The 20,352-nt window shown below is 45.2% G+C and overlaps 2 protein-coding genes across 3 annotated transcripts in view; both read right to left on the reverse strand.

Moving 5' to 3' along the window:
* Positions 1 to 5,246: 5,246 nt before the first annotated feature.
* Positions 5,247 to 6,441, reverse strand: fabp2 (fatty acid binding protein 2, intestinal). The gene is made up of 4 exons (XM_077232433.1): positions 6,235 to 6,441; positions 5,917 to 6,089; positions 5,542 to 5,649; positions 5,247 to 5,453 (listed from the first exon to the last, which is right to left on the reverse strand). The coding sequence occupies exons 1-4, from the start codon at positions 6,299 to 6,301 to the stop codon at positions 5,403 to 5,405; spliced, it is 399 nt and encodes a 132-aa protein (XP_077088548.1). The 5' UTR covers positions 6,302 to 6,441; the 3' UTR covers positions 5,247 to 5,402.
* Positions 6,442 to 12,460: 6,019 nt separating this feature from the next.
* Positions 12,461 to 20,352, reverse strand: part of gucy1b1 (guanylate cyclase 1 soluble subunit beta 1) — a 70,346-nt gene continuing 62,454 nt past the window's right edge. For both annotated transcript variants that reach the window (XM_077232423.1, XM_077232424.1), the window contains one exon: positions 12,461 to 13,883. In XM_077232423.1, coding sequence (XP_077088538.1) covers positions 13,766 to 13,883 — 118 coding nt within the window. In that variant the 3' untranslated portion in view covers positions 12,461 to 13,765. The remainder of the gene's footprint in view (positions 13,884 to 20,352) is intronic.

Genomic DNA, 20,352 nt, shown 5'->3' on the forward strand with positions numbered 1-20,352 from the left:
CGCTGTCTTCATAGACAGGAACTTAAGCTCAACTGATTGCAGGGGCTCAAAGGGAGCACTCTTCAGGGCAGTTAGAACCACTGAGAGGTCCCAAGAGGGAACGAGAGGAGGACGAGGAGGATTCAGTCTCCTCGCTCCTCTCAGGAACCTGATGATCAGGTCGTGCTTCCCCACCGACTTACCTTCGATGAGGTCATGATGTGCGGCAATGGCGGCAACATAGACCTTCAGGGTGGAGGGAGACAGCCTTCGCTCCAGCCCCTGTTGAAGGAAGGAAAGCAAAACACTGATCGAGCATCTCCGGGGGTCTTCTCGGAGAGAAGAGCACCAGTTGACGAAGAGGTTCCACTTCAACGCATAGACGTGTCTCGTGGACGACGCTCTAGCGGAAGTGATGGTAGCCACCACCGCTGGTGGTAGGGTACTCAAACCTGCCTCGTCCCATCCAGGAGCCACACGTGGAGGTTCCAAAGATCGGGACGAGGGTGCCATAGGGTGCCCCGTCCCTGAGAAAGAAGGTTCTTCCTCAGAGGGATCGGCCAGGGAGGTGCTGTCGCGAGGAGTACTAGTTCGGGGAACCAGGTCCGGTTGGGCCAGTAAGGGGCAACCAGAATGACCTGCTCCTCGTCCTCCCTGACCTTGCGCAAAGTGTGCGCAAGAAGGCTCACTGGGGGAAACGCATACTTGCGGCCCTGCGGCCAGCTGTGCGCCAGAGCATCCGTGCCGAGCGTGCCCTCGGTCAGGGAATAGAACTGGGCGCAATGGGTCGAGTCGTGAGAGGCAAACAGATCTATCTGCGCGTCCCCGAACTGGTCCCAAATCAGCTGAACCGACTGGGGATGGAGTCGCCATTCTCCAGGGAGGGGCTGAAGCCGTGAGAGCTCGTCGGCTGCACAGTTCAGCGCTCCGGGAATGAAGATGGCTCGAAGCGACCTCAGATGCTTCTGACTCCATAGGAGGAGGTGGCGAGCGAGTTGTGACATACGGCGGGAGCGTAGACCACCTTGATGGTTGATGTACGCTACAGTGGCGGTATTGTCTGAGCGGACTAGTACGTGTTGACCCCTGAGCAACGCCCGGAAGCGGTGCAGGGCAAGGCGTACTGCCAACAACTCGAGGCAATTGACATGCCACAGCCGCTGGGGTCCTGTCCAGGAGCCCGCAGCAGCATGTCCATTGCACATGGCGCCCCAGCCCGTGGTGGAGGCATCTGTTGAGACAACAACATGCCGGGAAGCTCGAGCCAGGGGGACACCGGCCCTGAGAAAATCGAGGTTCGACCACGGGGTGAAGAACTGACGGCAGGTCGGAGTAACTGGTACTCGGAACGTGCCGTGTTGCCATGCCCACCTCGGGACTCGGTCGCGAAGCCAAAGCTGAAGCGGTCTCATATGAAGCAATCCGAGCGGCGTGACCGCGGCTGCAGATGCCATATGCCCCAGGAGCCTCTGAAAAAGTTTCAGTGGAACCGCACTCTTGCCCTCGAATTGTCTTAGGCAAGTCAGCAGTGACTGCGCGCGCTCGCTCGTAAGCTGCGCGGACATGGCGACCGAGTCGATGTCCATACCGAGAAAAGAGATCCTCTGCACGGGGCAAAGTTTGCTCTTCTCCCAGTTGACCCGAAGGCCCAGACGGGCTAGGTGCCGGAGCACTAGGTCCCTGTGTTCGCAAACCTGATCTCGAGAGTGAGCTAGGATCAGCCAGTCGTCGATATAACTCAGGATGCGAACCCCTTGCTCTCGAAGGGGAACAAGGGCCGCCTCGACGACCTTCGTGAAGATGCGAGGAGACAGGGCTAGCCCGAAAGGGAGAACCGCGTACTGGTATGCCTGCCCCTCGAAAGCAAACCGGAGGAACGGTCTGTGTCGAGGAAGAATGGAGACATGAAAGTAGGCGTCCTTCAGGTCGATCGCTGCAAACCAATCCTGGGGCCGTATGCATTCGAAAACGCGTTTGGCGGTGAGCATCTTGAACGGCATCCGGTGAAGGGAGCGGTTCAGCACGCGCAAGTCCAGGATTGGCCGTAACCCACCGGTTTTCTTGGGGACAATGAAGTAGGGGCTGTAGAAGCCGGACCTCATCTCGGCTGGAGGGACAGTCTCGATTGCACCCTTCGCCAGCAGGGTGGCAATCTCTGCTCTCATGATAGGGGCATTGCCACCGACCAAAGTGGAGCGGACTCCCCTGAAGCGGGAAGGAGACCGTGCGAACTGAATCGCATAGCCGAGCCTGACGGTACGCGCGATCCAGTGGGACAGACGGGGAAGCTCTAGCCAGGCTCCCAGGAACTGAACCAACGGGATCATGCGAGCCACAGGCGTCCCCCCGGAGGGGCAGCGAGGCGGAGTAACTGGCCCAGAAGTGGACGGCATAGCGGCCCGGAGAGGGGGCACAGTTAGCAACCGCACCCTGGCAGAGGGGGCCAGGGGAGGACCAGGCTGGTCGTCCCGCGGGGGCCTGCTCTGCCAGGGGTCTGGCGACAGAGGGGGACAGGGGCGAAGCGGTCCGTGGACGGCACGCCGTGTCAACCGCCTCTGGGACAGAGGGGGGCGAGGAGAGCACGGCTTGTGGGCGGCGCTCTGTGTCGCCCGAGAACTCTGTGAGCTCAGGGAAGAGGGGATTGTTTCTGTCTTTAACCACATTAGGGTGCTGCCCACCCGTGGGTGAGCAGCGGGGAGTGGAGAACAAAAGATTCTCCCCCGGCCCTCCACCGGGGGAAGGAGTGGTCCTGCTACCACCTCCTGAGAAACAATCATCATCCCTGAGCAGCCCGTCTCAGGAGCGCCGCTTGGCCCGGCGTTTAGCGGGGGGCGGGGCAGGAGAGGGCTGTGGCGCCTTCTTACGGCTTCCTCCGCGACCGGCCCTGGGTGGAGGCTGCTGCGTGGTCCGGGCGGGAGGGGCGGGAGCCGCAGGAGGGCGCCCTCGGCGGGAAACAGGTCGAGGCGTCTGCCCGGCCGGCAAGGTGGAGGCAGCAGCGGGCCGGCGGGGCAGAATGTGTTTGATGGCCTCGGTCTGTTTCTGGGCAGTTGAAAACTGTTGGGCAAAGTCTTCAACTGCACCGCCGAAGAGGCCGGCCTGGGACAAGGGGGCGTTAAGCAGACGGGTCCGCTCAGCGTCCCGCATGTCAGCCAGGTTCAGCCACAGATGTCGCTCCTGGACCACAGCTGTGGACATCACCAAACCCAGGGAGCGCGCGGTAACCTTCGTCGCCCGGAGAGCAAGGTCGGTCGCGGCGCGCAGCTCATCAAAGAGCCCTGGGTTTGTCCTACCCTCGTGCATGTCTCTGAGCATCTGGGCCTGGTAGACCTGCAGAGTGGCCATAGCATGCAGTGAAGCAGCCGCCTGTCCCGCCGCTCTGTAAGACTTCGCCACCAGGGTCGACGAAAATCTACAGGCTTTGGATGGGTGCTTAGGCTCGCCCCGAGAAGAAGCACTCTGAGGACATAGTTGCATGGCAACAGAGCGTTCAACCGGGGGAAGCCCAGTGTACCCACGGGCAGCTGCCTCATCGAGGGGAGGAAAGGCGGATGAGACCAGCGAGCGGTCCCGAGAAGACAGGGGGGTCTTCCAGGACTTCGAGATCTCATCATGCACATCCGGGAAGAAAGGTATTGGGGTTTGCCGAGGACGAGGGTCGGCGGCCTTACCCAAAAACCAATCGTCCAGCCGCGAGCGCTCAGGACAGGGTGGAGGCCTCCACTCAAGTCCGATGCTCGCGGCTGCCCGGGAAAGCATGGCCGTCATCTCCGGATCAGACTCGAGCACAGCCGTATGCACACCGGAAGGTGGCAGCTGTGACGAGCCCTCACTTCCAGAAGAGTCAAACCCGCCTAGTGATGCTGCAACAGACATGGCATCTTCCTCTGTAGCTTCAACTGAAGCCCGCGGGCCACCAGAGGGTAGACCCGCGGGAATCAGCAGTTCACTAGCGGGCACCGTCATTGAAGAGGGGGGCTGGGGTCGCGGACACATAGTCGGCGCCTTGTTCCAGACCGTAACCCTCAGATCACCCTGGCCACCAGCCGCAGGACGGGGGGTGGATGAGGGGACTCTCACTCTTGCGAGTTCACGGAGTCTCGACCGTAATGACGCGATGGTCATGTTCCCACAGAGAGAACATGAGTCATCCACGAGCGCTGCTCTAGCATGATCAATGCCCAAACATACTATGCAACGCTCGTGCCCATCAGAGTCCGATACCAATCTGCCGCAACCAGAAGTACACGGGCGAGACATCTTTAAAAAGACGTGCCACGTGTAAGCTCTTTTAGTGAGAGAAAACTCAAGTGTTGAAGCACCCGGGGAGAAACGCACCGACTGGCAGACCACTGCAACAGATCAGCAGGAAGCACGCTCTCGCCGTAGATCGCCGTCACACCAACACTCGAGGTACTCGTTTGTAAAGCTGACAATTCAGAGATGGCTTGTGGAGAGAAGAATACACTTGGCTCCGAAGCGAAAACATATCTGCTTGCTGCCGGCTTCCTCCTTTTATACCCACGAGGTGGGGCGGAGTTACGCCATGCAAATTCCGCAGACCCATGGCATTTCTTTGCCATTGGCTCGTTTTGTAATACTCGAAGTTGATAGGCTTTCTAAGCGAAACCCCATTCGTCGTCATCCGACGTAACTCGGAGTGACAACGAAAGGGAACAGTTATTTTAAATTGTAAACATATTTCACAATATTACTGTTTTTGCTGTATTTTTGGATCGAATAAATCCAGCCTTGGTGAGCAGAAGAAACTTGTCTTAAAATGTTTTAAAAATCTTACCAATCTACAACTTTTGAACGGTAGTGTGTATATATATAAAATAAGTCTTAAAGACAGAGTCTTAAAGACAGAGATAGCGATTGTTTCTTTGACTTTAATTTAATTGCAAATGGACCTTTGTACATACTCCCTAGAGTTTGTTTGTGGAGTGCCTTCCTGCAATTTTTTTCATGCAAAATATTGACATAATTTAAAATAAATGAATAATGTAAAATGATATCCGCTATATATTTTTGGAGATGATTATGCAGTTATTTTTATTCTTTGTTTAATAAACTTCAAATGTTCAATCACTGATACAATTTATTTGCATCTTTGTATGATTATTTTTACATCTGAAAATAATCTAAATGTTTTCATTTTTAAACAATGGAACACATTGTAATGTATCACAATTTATTTCTATTAGAAATAATTTTATCCAACACGAGTCACAACACATGCAGCAAATCATTAAAACTGTTCACACAAGAACGTAAAAAGGGCTTTATTAACATAAATATCCAAACTTATTGTGCAAATGACACATGATTTACATATATGTTTGTAAACTTTAGGGCTGCCAATTTGTTAAAACCCTTATTATCAAGTTGAATGTCCAACTAAATGTTGGAATGCTGAGGCCATTTTAACCCCTCTTGAAAATCCTCTTGGCCTCGACACCTTCATAGCAGTAACTCTGCAAGCAACAAAAAATCAAAGGTTTATAGCATTTAATCCAAATTTTTATCTGAGGATGTCCTAATCCATAAGGAACAACAGCTCACCTGTACAAGTTCATCACCGATAATCTTCCTTGTTGTTATTAGCATCTTTCCATTGTCCTTGCGTGTGAAAGTCCCTTTGAGCGTGTCACCCTCCATGACCCAGGATCCCTGCAATCATAATGTCAAAGGTCAGACTCAATTTGAACTCAGCAGTGTGACATTCTCTCGTTGACTTGTTAGTCATTGTTTGTTCAGGAGGCTTGAATAGAGGGTGTTATGAAAGTTACTTATTTTTCTCTGAACATTAAACCTTTGCCCTTAGGTTCACTATGGGTTAAATGTTCTTCATGGAACCATAGATGCCAATACAGAGCCTTTATTTTTAAGGTAGTAAAGACTGAAAATGCCTCTGAAATCTGAAATTGTTGTGCTTACTGTGAGCTCAGTGCCGTCTGCCATAGAATAGTTAAAAGTGACACCCAGAGTAAAGTCAATTTCCACAGTGCGGAAAGTGCTGACTTCCTTCAAATGGAACTTATCTCCGGTCTGCTCCACAGTGATCTTCAGGTTGTCATGAGAAGCGAGTTTCCTTTTCACCATGTTGATGCCTGTTGAAGATATAAAGTACACATGCACAAACACCTTATAAATAATGACTCGCTGAATCACTCAACATCTTTAGAAAGAATATTTCAGCGTTTGATCTTGAAACCAACAATATTCAGGTGATGCTTAATTTGTCTGTCCACTCACCCATTTCTTCCATAAACTTCTCGTAGTTCTCATTGCGGTCAACTTTCCAGGTCCCATTGAAGGCCATGATGACAGACTGCTGTGATTCAGTGATTCTGACGGTGGCCTAACTTTACCCCGCGCCTGTCTTTATACCTGTGCGAGTGAAGGTACACTGTCTTATCTGAGTATTATCTTCATGCTGATGTGGCCGAGTAAAGCTCAGAGTATAAAATTCACCCTCCCTGCCTTGATTCATCATTGATTGTGCAAAAAGAGTGGAGGCTTCAAGTCATTCCACGAGAACAAGTACTCACTTGTATTGGATGGTAAAATTTGCACATGGCATTAGTGTCTCTGATATTCTCACACAAAGTCCTCCTTTTGTTTGAATTGTTTGCTGTTTAAACTGTAGGGTGTGTCTGTTAAACTAGTTGTGGTTTATGTGGCAAGAACTTCTGTGGAACTCTGAGTGGTGCATTTAGCAATGAATTTTAGCTAGCATAATTTGACATCTGTAGCATCTTTTAAATTGAGAACTGTGATGGCGAAACTATTCTATTGGGGTTGTCAATGTATTATTATGCAGCTACAGTATGTATGACATGACTCAACTGTTCATTGAGAGTTTTTCAATAAAGTCGGAAATATTAATAAAAAACCACTGTGAGAAAAGCTGTGGCATATTCACTTATAATGAAAATTTAAACCAAAAAGTGTACATGGCCTGCCCAATTATAAAATAATGCAACATATAGGGTGGAAGTTTTATCTGGAGACTAAATGGCAAGATTAAGAGATATCAAGACTTGAGACATGATAATCTCTGATAATGGTTTATTTTATCCTTCCCTCAGTCTTTATCTCTCAACAGTGCAATAAAATAAGACCTTTTGTATAGTCCCATTGCATGACCTTTGATATCGTCCAATTGAAAGCAAAGACAAGAAAATATCTAAACTCAAAAATATTTAATTATATTAATGTAATGTAATATTTCAACATATTAATGTTCAAAAATGTCATAACTGCATCTTTTACTGCAACTTAAACCCTAATGTTGAACCATAGAGGCTATAAGTGAACATACAGGACTAATAAAACCATATACAGTTGTGGTTATCAGTTTACATACACCTTGCAGAATCTGCAAAATAGTTATCTTATTTTGTTAAAATCATAAATATGACTTCTTTAATAAAAAGTATCTTATGCTTTACAAGGCTGCATTTCAAAAATATAGTAAAAACAGTAATATTGTGATATATCAGTACAGTACAGTATTTTTATTGTGATCATTCAGAAATCTTTGCTGAAAATATTGTTTATTTAAAATATATTTTTTTGTAACATTAGAATAGTTATATACAGTATGTGTTTTAGGCTATTGATCAATTTAATGCATCCTTGTTAAATATAAGTATCAATTTATTTAAACAAAAAGTAAACTCAAATTAACAACAAGCTTTTAAATTATAGTTCCCTTTCAAGGGAACTCGAGCTGCGTTTGAGACGCGTTGTGAACGCTCTGCGTGATTACGTCGTGAAGCACGTGTAAGATCAGTCCAATGGAAGCCCGCTATGTCATAGACCAGGAAACTATAAAGCAACCCTGAAATCAGACCGTGATAGCTTCTGTACCTTCAGCAAGCGCTCTCTGTATATACGTCCTTGTCTATTTATTGTTGTCTGTCAAGCCCAATATATATTCATATATCTATCATAAAATGGCGAGCAAGCAAGATTATAGACGCTGTGTGTTGTTCCCTGCCCTCGCTATATCTCGGATGGGGACACGTATCAGCTTTGTGTTGCTTGTTTGGGAGTGGAGCATGCCCAGTCAGTCCTCGAGGGGGCTGATTGTGAGCATTGTATGAGTCTATCTATAAAGACGATCCGCTCCCGCCGATCGTTCTTTGAGGAGGACGGTTCGGTTCGTGTTCCCCGGGGTGCGGGTCCCGCTGCTGCAGAGGCTCAGAGTCGACTTTCATCTTGGGGTTCGCAGATGGATCTAGTTGCGGGGCTTGAGACGGGCCCGGCCCTTTCTCAGCCCTTACCTGCTGGATCCGGTGTCTCTGCCCAGGAAGGAGCCCGCTCTGCGGCTTCTCCTTCCCGGGCTGGGGCACCAATATTGCGGCTATCCAGTTCTGAGGACCTGGATGTCGCGAGTATGGGGGATTTTGAGTGTTCGCCAGCTCATACCCCTGCTGATGAGGAGCTTATGGAGGTTTTATCTCGTGCTGTAGCTAAATTAAATATTGACTGGCCAGCCGATGATGTTGATGTGGTATCTAGAAAAAGTCTGTTAGATGAGCGTTTTCTACCATCTAGATCACGACCTCCTCGTCGGGAACTCCCGTTCTTTCCCGATCTCCACACTGAGGTGTCGAGATCGTGGATCAAACCGGCATCTTTCAGAGTACATAACCCTCAGGCCAGTAATTATAGCAAAATTCAAGGTATTGAGCATTTTGGTTATCTTTCTATGCCTCGCACGGAAGACACACTAGCGAGTTATCTTTCCCCCCCGAGTCATCTTCTCCTCTGAAAGCCCCGACGTTACCCACCAAACCTTTAAAAAATACTTCTTGGTTGGTGGGTAAAGCGTATTCGGCAGCATGTCAGGCCGCGCCATGTTTGCACACTATGTCGATTCTCCAAGCGTACCAGGCTGACCTGCTGGGGGACATAGACGATTGTGAGGAAGTTAGAGTTCAGCAAAAACACAGCGCCGCCGCTCGGGCACCTCCTCAATCTACGTTTCCTGAGTGGCGGTCGCAGCCCAAGCCTGTTAGGGGTAGACAAGATCTGAGGACTGTTATCTCTTGGAGAGCTTGGTCTATGAAGAAGTCCTGACGTCAAAAAGGCTATCAGGCTTCTGAGGGTGGTCCCCTCCAGGGAGGAACGAATCGGAGGAACCGTCCCTCCTTGGCACCCTCCGGGGGGCGACTCTCCGAGGAGAGCCTCAGCGTTGCCACTTCGGTTGTTCCCTGCCGGTTCGCCGCTTCATGGCGCCGAGGTGTCAGCGTCCCCGTGCAGTCCTCTAAGGAGGGTTGTAGAACGGTCAGTTTGGCTGTTCCCTGCCGGTTTGCCGCTTCAGGGCGCTGAAATGATTGTTCAATCAAATCCAGAGACCAGTCTTTATGGTACCAGTCTCGAGAAACTGGTTCCCTTATCGGAATTTCTGGCAGCGTGGAAACTTCTGCCAAATATTTCTCTATGGGTCCTGCACATAATAGAAAAGGGTTACAGAATTCAGTTCCGTTCTCGTCCACACAGATTTCAAGGGGTCCTCCCCACGGTGGTGGACTCACAGCAGGCTCTGGTTATGGAGCAAGAAGTACTGACACTTCTTCGAAAAGGAGCTATAGAAAGGGTTTCTCCTCCCAGCAGAGAGTCAGGGTTTTACAGCCGTTACTTCGTTGTTCCAAAGAAGGATGGAGGGTTGCGTCCTATTCTAGATCTGCGCCAAAAAAAAAGAAGAAGGAAAAAAAAGAAGAAATAGAAAAAAGCAGATATTCTGTCGAGACAGGGGCTGAGGCCCGGGGAGTGGAGACTTCACCCCGAAGTGGTGGAGCTCCTGTGGAAAAGTTCGGTCGTGCTCAGGTAGACCTTTTCACATCATCAGATTCAACCCATTGTCCCATGTGGTTCTCTCTAACGCACACAGCTCCTCTCGGTCTGGATGCGATGGTGCAGGTGTGGCCGAGGCTGCACCTGTACGCTTTTCCACCGATATCTATGCTTCCGGGGGTTCTGGAGAGGGTTCGCCGAGAAGGGGCTCGTCTGCTACTAGTAACCCCTTATTGGCCGACTCGAGTTTGGTTCTCGGACTTGGTGTCTCTGCTGGACGGCTCCGCCTTGGAGATCCCACTCAGGGTGGACCTCCTGTCCCAGGCCGGGGGCACGATATTTCACCCTCGGCTGGAGTTGTGGAAACTGTGGGCCTGGCCTCTGAGGGGGCCAGGCTCAGGGAATCCGGTCTTTCGATCGATGTTGTAGAAACCATTCTTCAATCCAGAGCTCCTTCCACGAGAAGGCTGTATGCGCTAAAATGGAAACTGTTCACCACGTGGTGTGTTGAACGTCAGTTAGATCCTGTTAACTGCCCTGTTGGTTCAGTTCTTGATTTTCTGCAAGACCGTTTCTCGGCCAGGTTATCTCCTTCCACCCTAAAGGTTTACGTGGCGGCTATATCTGCCTACCACACCCCTCTGGGGGGTACTTCTATCGGTACTTCTATCGGGAGAAACCCTTTAATTACTCGCTTTCTCCGTGGTACATTGAGGTTGAGACCTGCACTGCACTCTAGAGCACCGGCTTGGGACTTGGCCATTGTACTCGAGGGTCTGGCTTTAGCTCCCTTCGAGCCCATCGAGGAGGTTTCAGAAAAATTCCTCACTCTAAAGACTTTATTTCTCCTTGCTATGTCATCTATCAAGAGAATTGGTGATTTACATGCTCTGTAGGTTGCTCCTTCATGTCTGGAATTTGCACCTGGTATGGTGAAGGCATTTCTCTACCCCAGGCCGGGTTATATTCCTAAGGTCCCACAGAATGTTGGGGTCCCAATAGTGCTGCAGGCCTTTTATCCTCCACCCTTTAATACCCCTGACCAGGAACAGCTTAACCTGTTATGTCCAGTCCGGGCTTTAGATGCCTACGTTCACAGAGCTGCCCTGTGGCGTAAATCTGAGCAACTATGTGTATGTTTTGGGTCACTCAAGAGAGGATGCCCTGCATCTAAGTTCTTCTTATGAGTAAATGGATAGTCGAGGCTATTTCATAGGCTTATGAAGCGGCCGGACAGCCTTCACCTATGGCTGTGCGGGCCCATTCTACTCGGAGTATGGCGGCCTCTATGGCCTTAATTTTGGGAGTTTCCCTTCTTGACGTGTGTAATGCAGCAGGATGGTCCTCTCCGCATACATTTGTCAGGTTTTATGACCTTGACCTCTCCACTCCTGGGGCGAGGTTGCTTGCTTCTTAGTGTGCGCAGGACTTCACACAGAACGGGCATTTGTACCTATGGCGTAGTGGGTATGGGGTTCCCACCCTTGAAAGGGAAAGTCTCAGGTTACGTATGTAACCCTGGTTCCCTGATAGGGAATGAGACGCTGCGTTTGCCTGCCATACTTCCTGCATGCCCTGATCGAGCTTGCTTCAGGTTTTTCAGAAGCTATCGCGGTCTGATTTCAGGGTTGCTTTATAGTTTCCTGGTCTATGACGTCACCTATGTCGTAGCGGGCTTCCATTGGACTGATTTTACACGTGCTTCACGACGTAATCACGCAGAGCGTTCCCACCGCGTCTCAAATGCAGTGTCTCGTTCCCTATCAGGGAACCAGGGTTACACACGTAACCTGAGACGTTTATATACACAATTATTATTTTTTTCTGTATAATCAGGCTTTACAATCCCTGTATGCTCCATTGAAGCCTCAGTGGTTCTCTAGGTTGTTAGTGCATTTTCCCTGAGCAATTACTCTTCTATAAAACAAGATAGGTTGTTTCTTAATCAGGATTGTTGTCATGCTTGGTTGCTGTAATCAAATAATTTTGCAATTTGCATTTGCACTCTATCACTATGGTATGAACAATCTTCCCACTGAATCTGAGTTCAGACACAATTCAAAACAATCTGTTTCTATGATGTTTTAATCTTTTTTATGACATAATCAGTTGTCTCACTGCACTTGGCATGTTGATGCATTTTACTAGAGTAACTGCTGGCACAATTTATGTCGAGAAGATAATTATTAACTATACAATCTCTAATCTACAAATGAAAGTTGATTTCTCTATGAGTGGAAATATTGAGGTCATAGTCCTTCAAGAGATTTCAAGGTGAAGTAGAAATTATTAAAGTGGTATTTTGTATAAGTTTTCACTCAGAGCTAAGCATTCTTTTTCAAAGTAGTTTGGCAAAGTGACAGTAGGCCTATTGCTTTAGTATATGGTAATAGCAGACTGTATTAAGGTAACATTGTCATCTGGTGATGATAATACATTAGTCTGCTCATAGTAGAGGTTTTGCTTAGGTTTGTGCAGTCAAAATTATGATCCATAGTAAGCTGCTTTTTTTTCTATCTCATGAAATAAACACCTTTATAATATGTATAATTTAATCTGTACACTCCTGACATTTAATTTTTTGTTGATGTTTCTATTCACACAACACCACTTCTAAAGAAACTGTATAAAGAGTCTGAGGGTCTGTCTGATTTTATGAAAAACAAGTGTAAGATTTCAGATTTGACCATTTATTTTTATTTGATTTCCAAGCAGCCAGAAAGATATATGAGTATGTTAATGGGCATTAGAATGGACGACTTATAAATACTACTAAATATTTTTAACATTGTTTTATCATGCAACACAAACAAACACATTAGACAACAAATAGCAAATATTTTAAACAATATTTTAATACAAGACTTAAATATATGTAGAGGTGTACATAAAAGCATTGTGACATGGGCAGGTTTCCTTTAAATAAAGCTATATGTGAGATTCAATGAATACAAACTCTCAAAATCTCTCCACTTTTTAAACAGTAAATATTCACTTTGAAACATGTTAAGATTATATTAATTCACGCAATAACACATAATAAAACAATATAACAGTAGCATAAGTATATTCTAAATTGTATTCATAAAACAGCTTGTTTATATGTACATGTTTGGTAAATTCTCTGATACAATGTGCGAGTGTAATTATGATTCTTTGCAGGCATTTTTATTATTTACAGCATGCACATTATCCTCAGAAACAGAAAAATAAATTCAGACTTGTGACTTTGATTATGGTTAAACTGAGTATTTCCAATATAATACATTGATACAGTAACAAAATGTGCTTTTGATCCTGAAAATCTACAAGTTATTTCTTAAATAAAGTGCACAATTTTTAAAAAAATTGTTTGTTTTAGATATTTCTGTTGTAGTGCCTGTTAAAGTGTATGACTTTAAATATCATCACACAGACATACAGCACTCAATACAGTGACAAAAGAAAATAACATTTTACTCAGTGTACAACAAAATATTCTTGGATCTAAATACTGTCACATTCTCTACTATAAATAAAAATGATGAAAACAAACACTTGATGAGCACGTCAGCATGTTACATAGCGTTTTTGTATCATTTTCCAGTTGTATTTATTCAGATTTATCTTTATCTTCTGTGTTAAATCAATTCAATAGTTGGCACTCAAAGTAGTATCTTTAATTAATATCAAATGGACAGTAGTTTCCATATTTCTATGTAAAATGTGTACAGCTGCTCACCCTCTACTACTGTATATAATACCCTTTCCCCCCTATTTATTTTTTCATTTTCTGTGAATCAGGGATAATTGGCACTTGAAACAAAGGGGTCACTGAAGAACATTCTTAATTTGGCCTCTGAGAGGGGGAGAATAAAATGATCTTGATGAAGAAAGCAAAGTACAGTATGTTGCTTTTCATATATCTTAGAAATTAATGAACACACATTATCAGAAAACACAATAAAAATTGCATCGCTGCAGCCCCACAATGTGTCTGTTAGGTCTTGCGTGAGAGAAACCACACTTTCATTGGCTCTTTTTTTCCTTTCATGGATACAGGTCCTCTGTACTCCAAATGAAACTGAGGATCAGCATTTTCCACTGACTGCAAACACCTGAGACAAAACAATAAATAACAGCATTCACTTTATTCATGTATATTAATTATTATATTGTAATAATTTGATTATATTATATCATATTTTATATGATATTATTTTATATAATACATTTAGTTTTTGTTCTTGATTCTGATTGGCTGAGAGCCTTTTAAAGCCAAGCAATATTCTACCATTATAAACACTGGAACCGTTTCAGCGTTTGTATCACTGCACTTGCATTTCTCTCACAGCGAGTATCATGGTGGATGAGCAAATGCCATAATTTTACAAATACTACTGTAGTTGTGCCAGAGAATATAGTTCCCTTTCAAGGGAACTCGAGCTGCGTTGAGACGCGGTGGGAACGCTCTGCGTGATTGCGTCGTGAAGCACGTGTATAATCAGTCCAATAGAAGAGCGAGACGTCATAGGCGGGTGACGTCATAGACCAGGAAGCTATAAAGCACCCCTGAAAACAGACAGCAACAGCTTCTGCGCCTTCAGCAAGCGATCGGTGTATTCTGTCCTTGTCATATTTATTGTTGTCTGTCAAGTTTCAATATATATATATATATATATATATATATATATATATATATATATATATATATATATACATATATATATATATATATATATATATATATATATATATATATATATATATATATTATGGCAAAAGAGAGCAAGAAAACTAAGAAATAAACCTTTCAGCGGCATTCCAGAGGTTTCTTCCTCACCAATCTAATGTTCCTAAGACTGCTGGGCGGAAGCAGTCTCGGCCTACTAAGCTCCTCGCAGCACAGAGTGCAAAGAAGAAGACCTGATGCCGAGGCTATCAGGCTTCTAAGGGTGGTCCCTTCCGGGGTAGGGATGGTTTTGAGAAATCGTTTCTCCTCGGCGCCCTCTGGGGTGCGACTCTCTGAGGAGGGTCGCAACGCTGCCAGTTCGGTTTCCTGCCGGTTCGCCGTTCAGGGCACCAAGGTGTCAGTGTCCCCAAACGATCCTCCGAGGAGGGTCGTAGAGCAGTCAGTTCGGTCTCCCTGCCGGTTCGCCACTTTAGGGCACCGTAGTGACTGTTCAACCAAATCCAGAGGCCAGTCTTGAGGGACTGGTTCCCCTGTAGAATTTCTGGCAGCGTGGAAACTACTGCCACATATTTCTCAGTGGGGCCTGCACACTATAGAAAAGGGTTCAGAATTCAGTTCGGTTCTCGTCCGCCCAGATTTCTAGGGGTCCTCCCCACTGTGGTGTACCCCGGGCAGGCTTTGGTTATGGAGCAGGAAGTACTGACACTTCTGCAAAAGGAGCTGTAGAAGGGGTTCCTCCTCCCAGCATACAGTCAGGGTTTTACAGCCATTACTTCATTGTTTCCGAAAGATTGTTGTCACTTCATTGTCACCTCACCCCGAGGTGGTGGAGCTCCTATGGGAGAACTTTGGTCAAGCTCAGGTCGATCTTTTCGCATAATACGATACAACCCATTGTCCTCTATGGTTCTCCCTCACTTATCCAGCTCCTCTCGGACTGGACGCTATGGTGCAGGTGTGGCCGAGGCTGCACCTGTACGCATTCCCCCCAATATCAATGCTCCCGGGAGTTCTGGAGAGGGTTCGCCAGGAAGGGGCTCATCTATTATTAGTAGCCCCGCACTGGCCGGCCCGAGTGTGCTCGGAGCTAGTGTCCCTTGTGGACGTCTCTCCTATGGAGATTCCTATCAGAAGGGACTTGCTATCCCAAACGGGGGGCACAATATTTCACCCTCACCAGGAGTTGTGGATACTGTGGGCTTGGCCTCTGAGGGGGCCCAGCTTATAGAATCCGGTCTCTCGACTGAGGTCGTTGAGACCATCCTTCAATCAAGAGCTCCTTCCACGAAAAAACTATATACATTGAAATGGAAACTGTTTTCTACATGGCGTGGAGAACATTTTTTAAATCCTGTTAACTGCCCGGTTGGTACAGTTCTCGATTTCCAACAAGACCGTTTCTCTGCTGGATTATCTCCCTCCACCTTAAAGGTGTATGTAGCGGCTATATCTGCTTATCGCACCCCTCTGGGGGCTTCTTCTCTTGGGAGAGATCCTCTTATTATTCATTTTTTCCGTGGTACATTGAGGCTGAGGCCTGCACTGCACTCTAGAGCACCGGCTTGGGATTTCGTCCCCTTGGAATTATAAGGTTCTATCTGCGTTCTGAGCAGTTTTGAGATATTGAGCTTCAAAGTTTTTGCATTACATATAGGAAAATTTATATGGGGAACAAGTTTCTTTCAAACATGAAAATAACAGGGACCCTAAATGTATTCTAAATGTACAATATCAAAATCCTCTCAAAATTGTAAATGGTTTTTTTTGGAATGGGTCAAACGCAGATAGAACCTTCTAATTCTAAAAAAACACTTTTCGCTTAGAATTATAAGGTTCTATCTGCCAAAACATTATTTGAACACTGAATATAAAATTAATGTTGTAACAATGTCTCAACATGTGTTAGAAAGTAAAATTGTATCCTTTCTATGACATTTATTTCATATTTTTTAGCACTTCCATGTATTTAGGACATTTCAAATTAAGCAAGGTAGGTCTAAATATTTTGTCCAGTGCAGAATCTTAATTTTCGTTACCAATTTGGTGGGTAATTAAACACATTATTGCAGAAATTGTTACTTTAATCTTTCTTTTGTTTAGACAGAAAGCAGCTACTGTAATACATCTGAGCAGGACTTTATTCCAGCTAAAGTGGGCCAGGTGAAATGGCTTTCTCTCTAGACATCAGTATGGCTGAAATAACATGCTAACGTTTATTGTTGTAATTAAGACCCCATCAATGAAATTGTTAACTATTTGACCTTTAAGGCTTAAAATTGTAAAAATTAAGACATTTTAAGACCTTAAAAACTACAAGAAAATCGACATGCTTCAGCAAATTAATTCATAAAGTTAAATAATCATTGAAAAATGATTCACTGACTATATGATCACAAAAAATGTCAGACTATTTTTTTAATCACACACACACACACACACACACACACACACACACACACACACACACACACACACACACACACACACACACACACACACACACACACACACACACACACACAGTCACACACTTTCACACACACACACTTTCACACACACACACACACACACACACACAACACACTTTCACACACACACACCAACACACTTTCACACACACACACACACACACACACACACACACACACACACACACACACACACACACACACACACACACACACACACACTCACACACACACACACACACACACACACACACACACACACACACACACTTTCACACACTCACACACACACACTTTCACACACTCGCGCACACACACACACTTGTATGTTAAATGTTTTTTTTTTTAATATTCAATTTACTCACTGCATATTTGTATAATTCAGATAATAATAACTATAATAATAATAGTTATTAATAATAACCTCATTCATAATTAATAATAATAACCAATACACTATAAAGAAAATGGCCAAATTGAAGCCACTTCATAACACTACACAATTTAGTGAATATTTAATTTACTGTAAATGTATAGCATTCTGCCTTTATGGGGTTTCTTTTTGTCTTCAAGGAAAAAGCCGGCGACATGACATATAAAGTTGATTCTGATTGGTCCTCTTCTGTGCATTCGAAGTGCTGATTGGCTCACGCAGATAGAACCTTATAGAGCCAAGTTAGAGTTCGATTTTGTAGATAGAACCTTTTTGTTTTTTCAATAAAAAGTCCCACAATGTACACAACTTAAAAAAAACACATCACATAATGTAAATAAGTTGTCACAGAATAAGAATATGTGAATAACTCAATTTTGACAAAAATGTCAGATAGAACCTTATAATTCCAAGGGGACGATTTGGCCATTGTACTTGAGGATCTGGCCTTGGCTCCCTTCGAGCCTATTGAAGAGGTTTCAGAGAAGTTCCTTACACTAAAAACTTTATTTTTACTTGCTATTTCTTGCATCAAGAGGATTGGAGATCTGCAAGCCCTATCGGTGGCTCCTTCATGTTTGGAATTTGCACCTGGTATGGTGATAGAATTTTTACACCCTAGGCCGGGTTACATTCCTAAGGTCCCCACTAATGTGGCGGGCCCTATTGTGCAGCAGGCTTTTTGGCCTCCACCTTTTAATACCCCAGATAAGGAAAGTCTCAATCTGATATGTCCCGTTAGGGCTTTGGATGCCTACGTTCACAGAGCTGCCCTGTGGCGTAGATCAGAGCAGTTATTTGTCTGTTTCGGTTCAACCAAAAAAGGTTGCCCTGCATCGAGACAGGTAATGAGCAAGTGGGTAGTTGAGGCTATCTCACTTGCTTATGAAGCGGCCGGACAGCCTTCACCTATGGCTGTTCGGGCCCATTCTACAAGGAGTATGGCTGCCTCTAAGGCTTTCATTTCGGGTGTTTCCCTTCAGGATATTTGTAATGCGGCAGGCTGGTCCTCACCACATACATTTGTCCGATTCTACGACTTAGACCTCTCCACTCTCGGGGCTAGGTTGCTTGCTTCTTAGTGTGCGCAAGGACTTCACACAGAACGGGCATTTCTCATTATGGCGTAGTGGGTATGGGGTTCCCACCGCGTCTCAACACAGCTCGAGTTCCCTTGAAAGGGAACGTCTCAGGTTACGTATGTAACCCTGAGAGGGAACGAGACGCTGCGTTCTCCTGGCATACTTCCTGTATGCCCTGATCGACTTGCTTCAGGCTTATCAGAAGTTGTCGCGGTCTGTTTTCAGGGGTGCTTTATAGCTTCCTGGTCTATGATGTCACCCGCCTATGACGTCTCGCTCTTCCATTGGACTGATTATACACGTGCTTCACGACGCAATCACGCAGAGCATTCCCACCGCGTCTCAACGCAGCGCCTCGTTCCCTCTCAGGGAACCAGGGTTACATACGTAACCTGAGACGATTTAGAGACTTAGTTCACCAATTTTTTTAAAAATTTCTTATCTTCATGTCGTTCCAAACCCGTAAGACCTTCATTTACCTTCGGAACACAAATTAAGATTTTTTTGATGAAATCTGAGAGCTTTCTGACCCTCCCATATACTGCAACGTAATCACCACTTTCAATGCCCAGAAAGATAGTAAATACATTGTTAAAATAGTGCACAAAAAGCATTTTCGTCGCTTCATAACATTAAGGTTGAACCCTGAAGTTACATGGACTATTTTAACAATATCTTTACTACCTTTCCGGGCCTTGAAAGTGGTGATTATGTTGCAGGGGTCAGAAAGCTCTAAGATTTCATAAAAATATCTTTATTTGTGTTTTGAAGATAAATTAAGGGCTTATGGGTTTGGAACGTCATGAGGGTGAGTAATTAATGACAGAATTTTCCTTTTTGGGTGAACTATCCCTTTAAGATTTTTTTAGGCGGGAATGTAGTAATTTAGACCTCAAATATGTCAAATATTCTATAGTGTGAGGTATAATTAATTTTGGGTGTTTCAAACGGATAATCCGTTTGAAGGGCCCGTTAGATTGTGATTTCGACTTCAGTGACAGTTACATTATTACACCATTAGATGGCAGCAAAAACTGTCTTTATGAGTGAGTCAGTCTTTTGTGTTGTCAGTCAAAGACTTTTATATTGAAAAGGACAGATACAAGGTTGTAAACAATTTAGGGTGTTTCCACAACTAGTTCGGTTGAGCCCTCTTGGAGCAGTTCAGCGTGTATTTAGGTGAACAAACCAAGTGATCTCAGACACCCCTAAAAGGACCCTCTTTTGTGGTTCAATTTCTTTGTGATATGTGAGGTGAACATGATTTCACCAAGTACCAGATGTTCCTGGATCAGCATCTTTGTTGATCCTGGAACAACTTTCAGATCAACCAATCAGATTTGAAGCAAGTTTAGGCTTAGAACCAGGGTAAGGTGCTTCAACATCAGTGTTATTCACCTATCATTTCCCTCTGATTTTAGGGAAAACTTATGGTTAGGGTTAGGTCTAGGGGTAGGGATAGGGTAAGGACTAAATTTTGGGACAGGAATGTTATTCCAGGATCAACAAAATATGTTGATCCAGGAACATGTCTTCCTTGGCAAAATCAAAGTGACCGATATGTGAAGGCAATGAGCTCCTGATCCACTTTGCGCTTCGTTTCGTGCTACAGTGCATTCTATCTTTTGCAGTTCTAGTGTCTCCGTTCCAACATACTGTACAACGCGACATACATTCACATCACATGTTATCGCAGCGCAGCGGTAGAGTTACGCTCATGTGACACTGCACAGTCATGAAAGTTGATAATTTGCATGCATAAATGCATAATATAACATTGCATAACATTTCATTTGCGTGCTGTTCTGAGTGTGAAAACCCGAAAGGCGTGAGTACTGAACTAAGTTATCTTTCGTGTCTTATTGGCAAATGTACACAAAACTTACATAAACACATTCGGTTCTCTTACGA

Source organism: Siphateles boraxobius, unplaced genomic scaffold, assembly GCF_051911475.1.
Source record: "Siphateles boraxobius isolate OS27281-9 unplaced genomic scaffold, OSU_SipBor_1 17, whole genome shotgun sequence".
NCBI classification, from domain to species: Eukaryota; Metazoa; Chordata; class Actinopteri; order Cypriniformes; family Leuciscidae; genus Siphateles; species Siphateles boraxobius.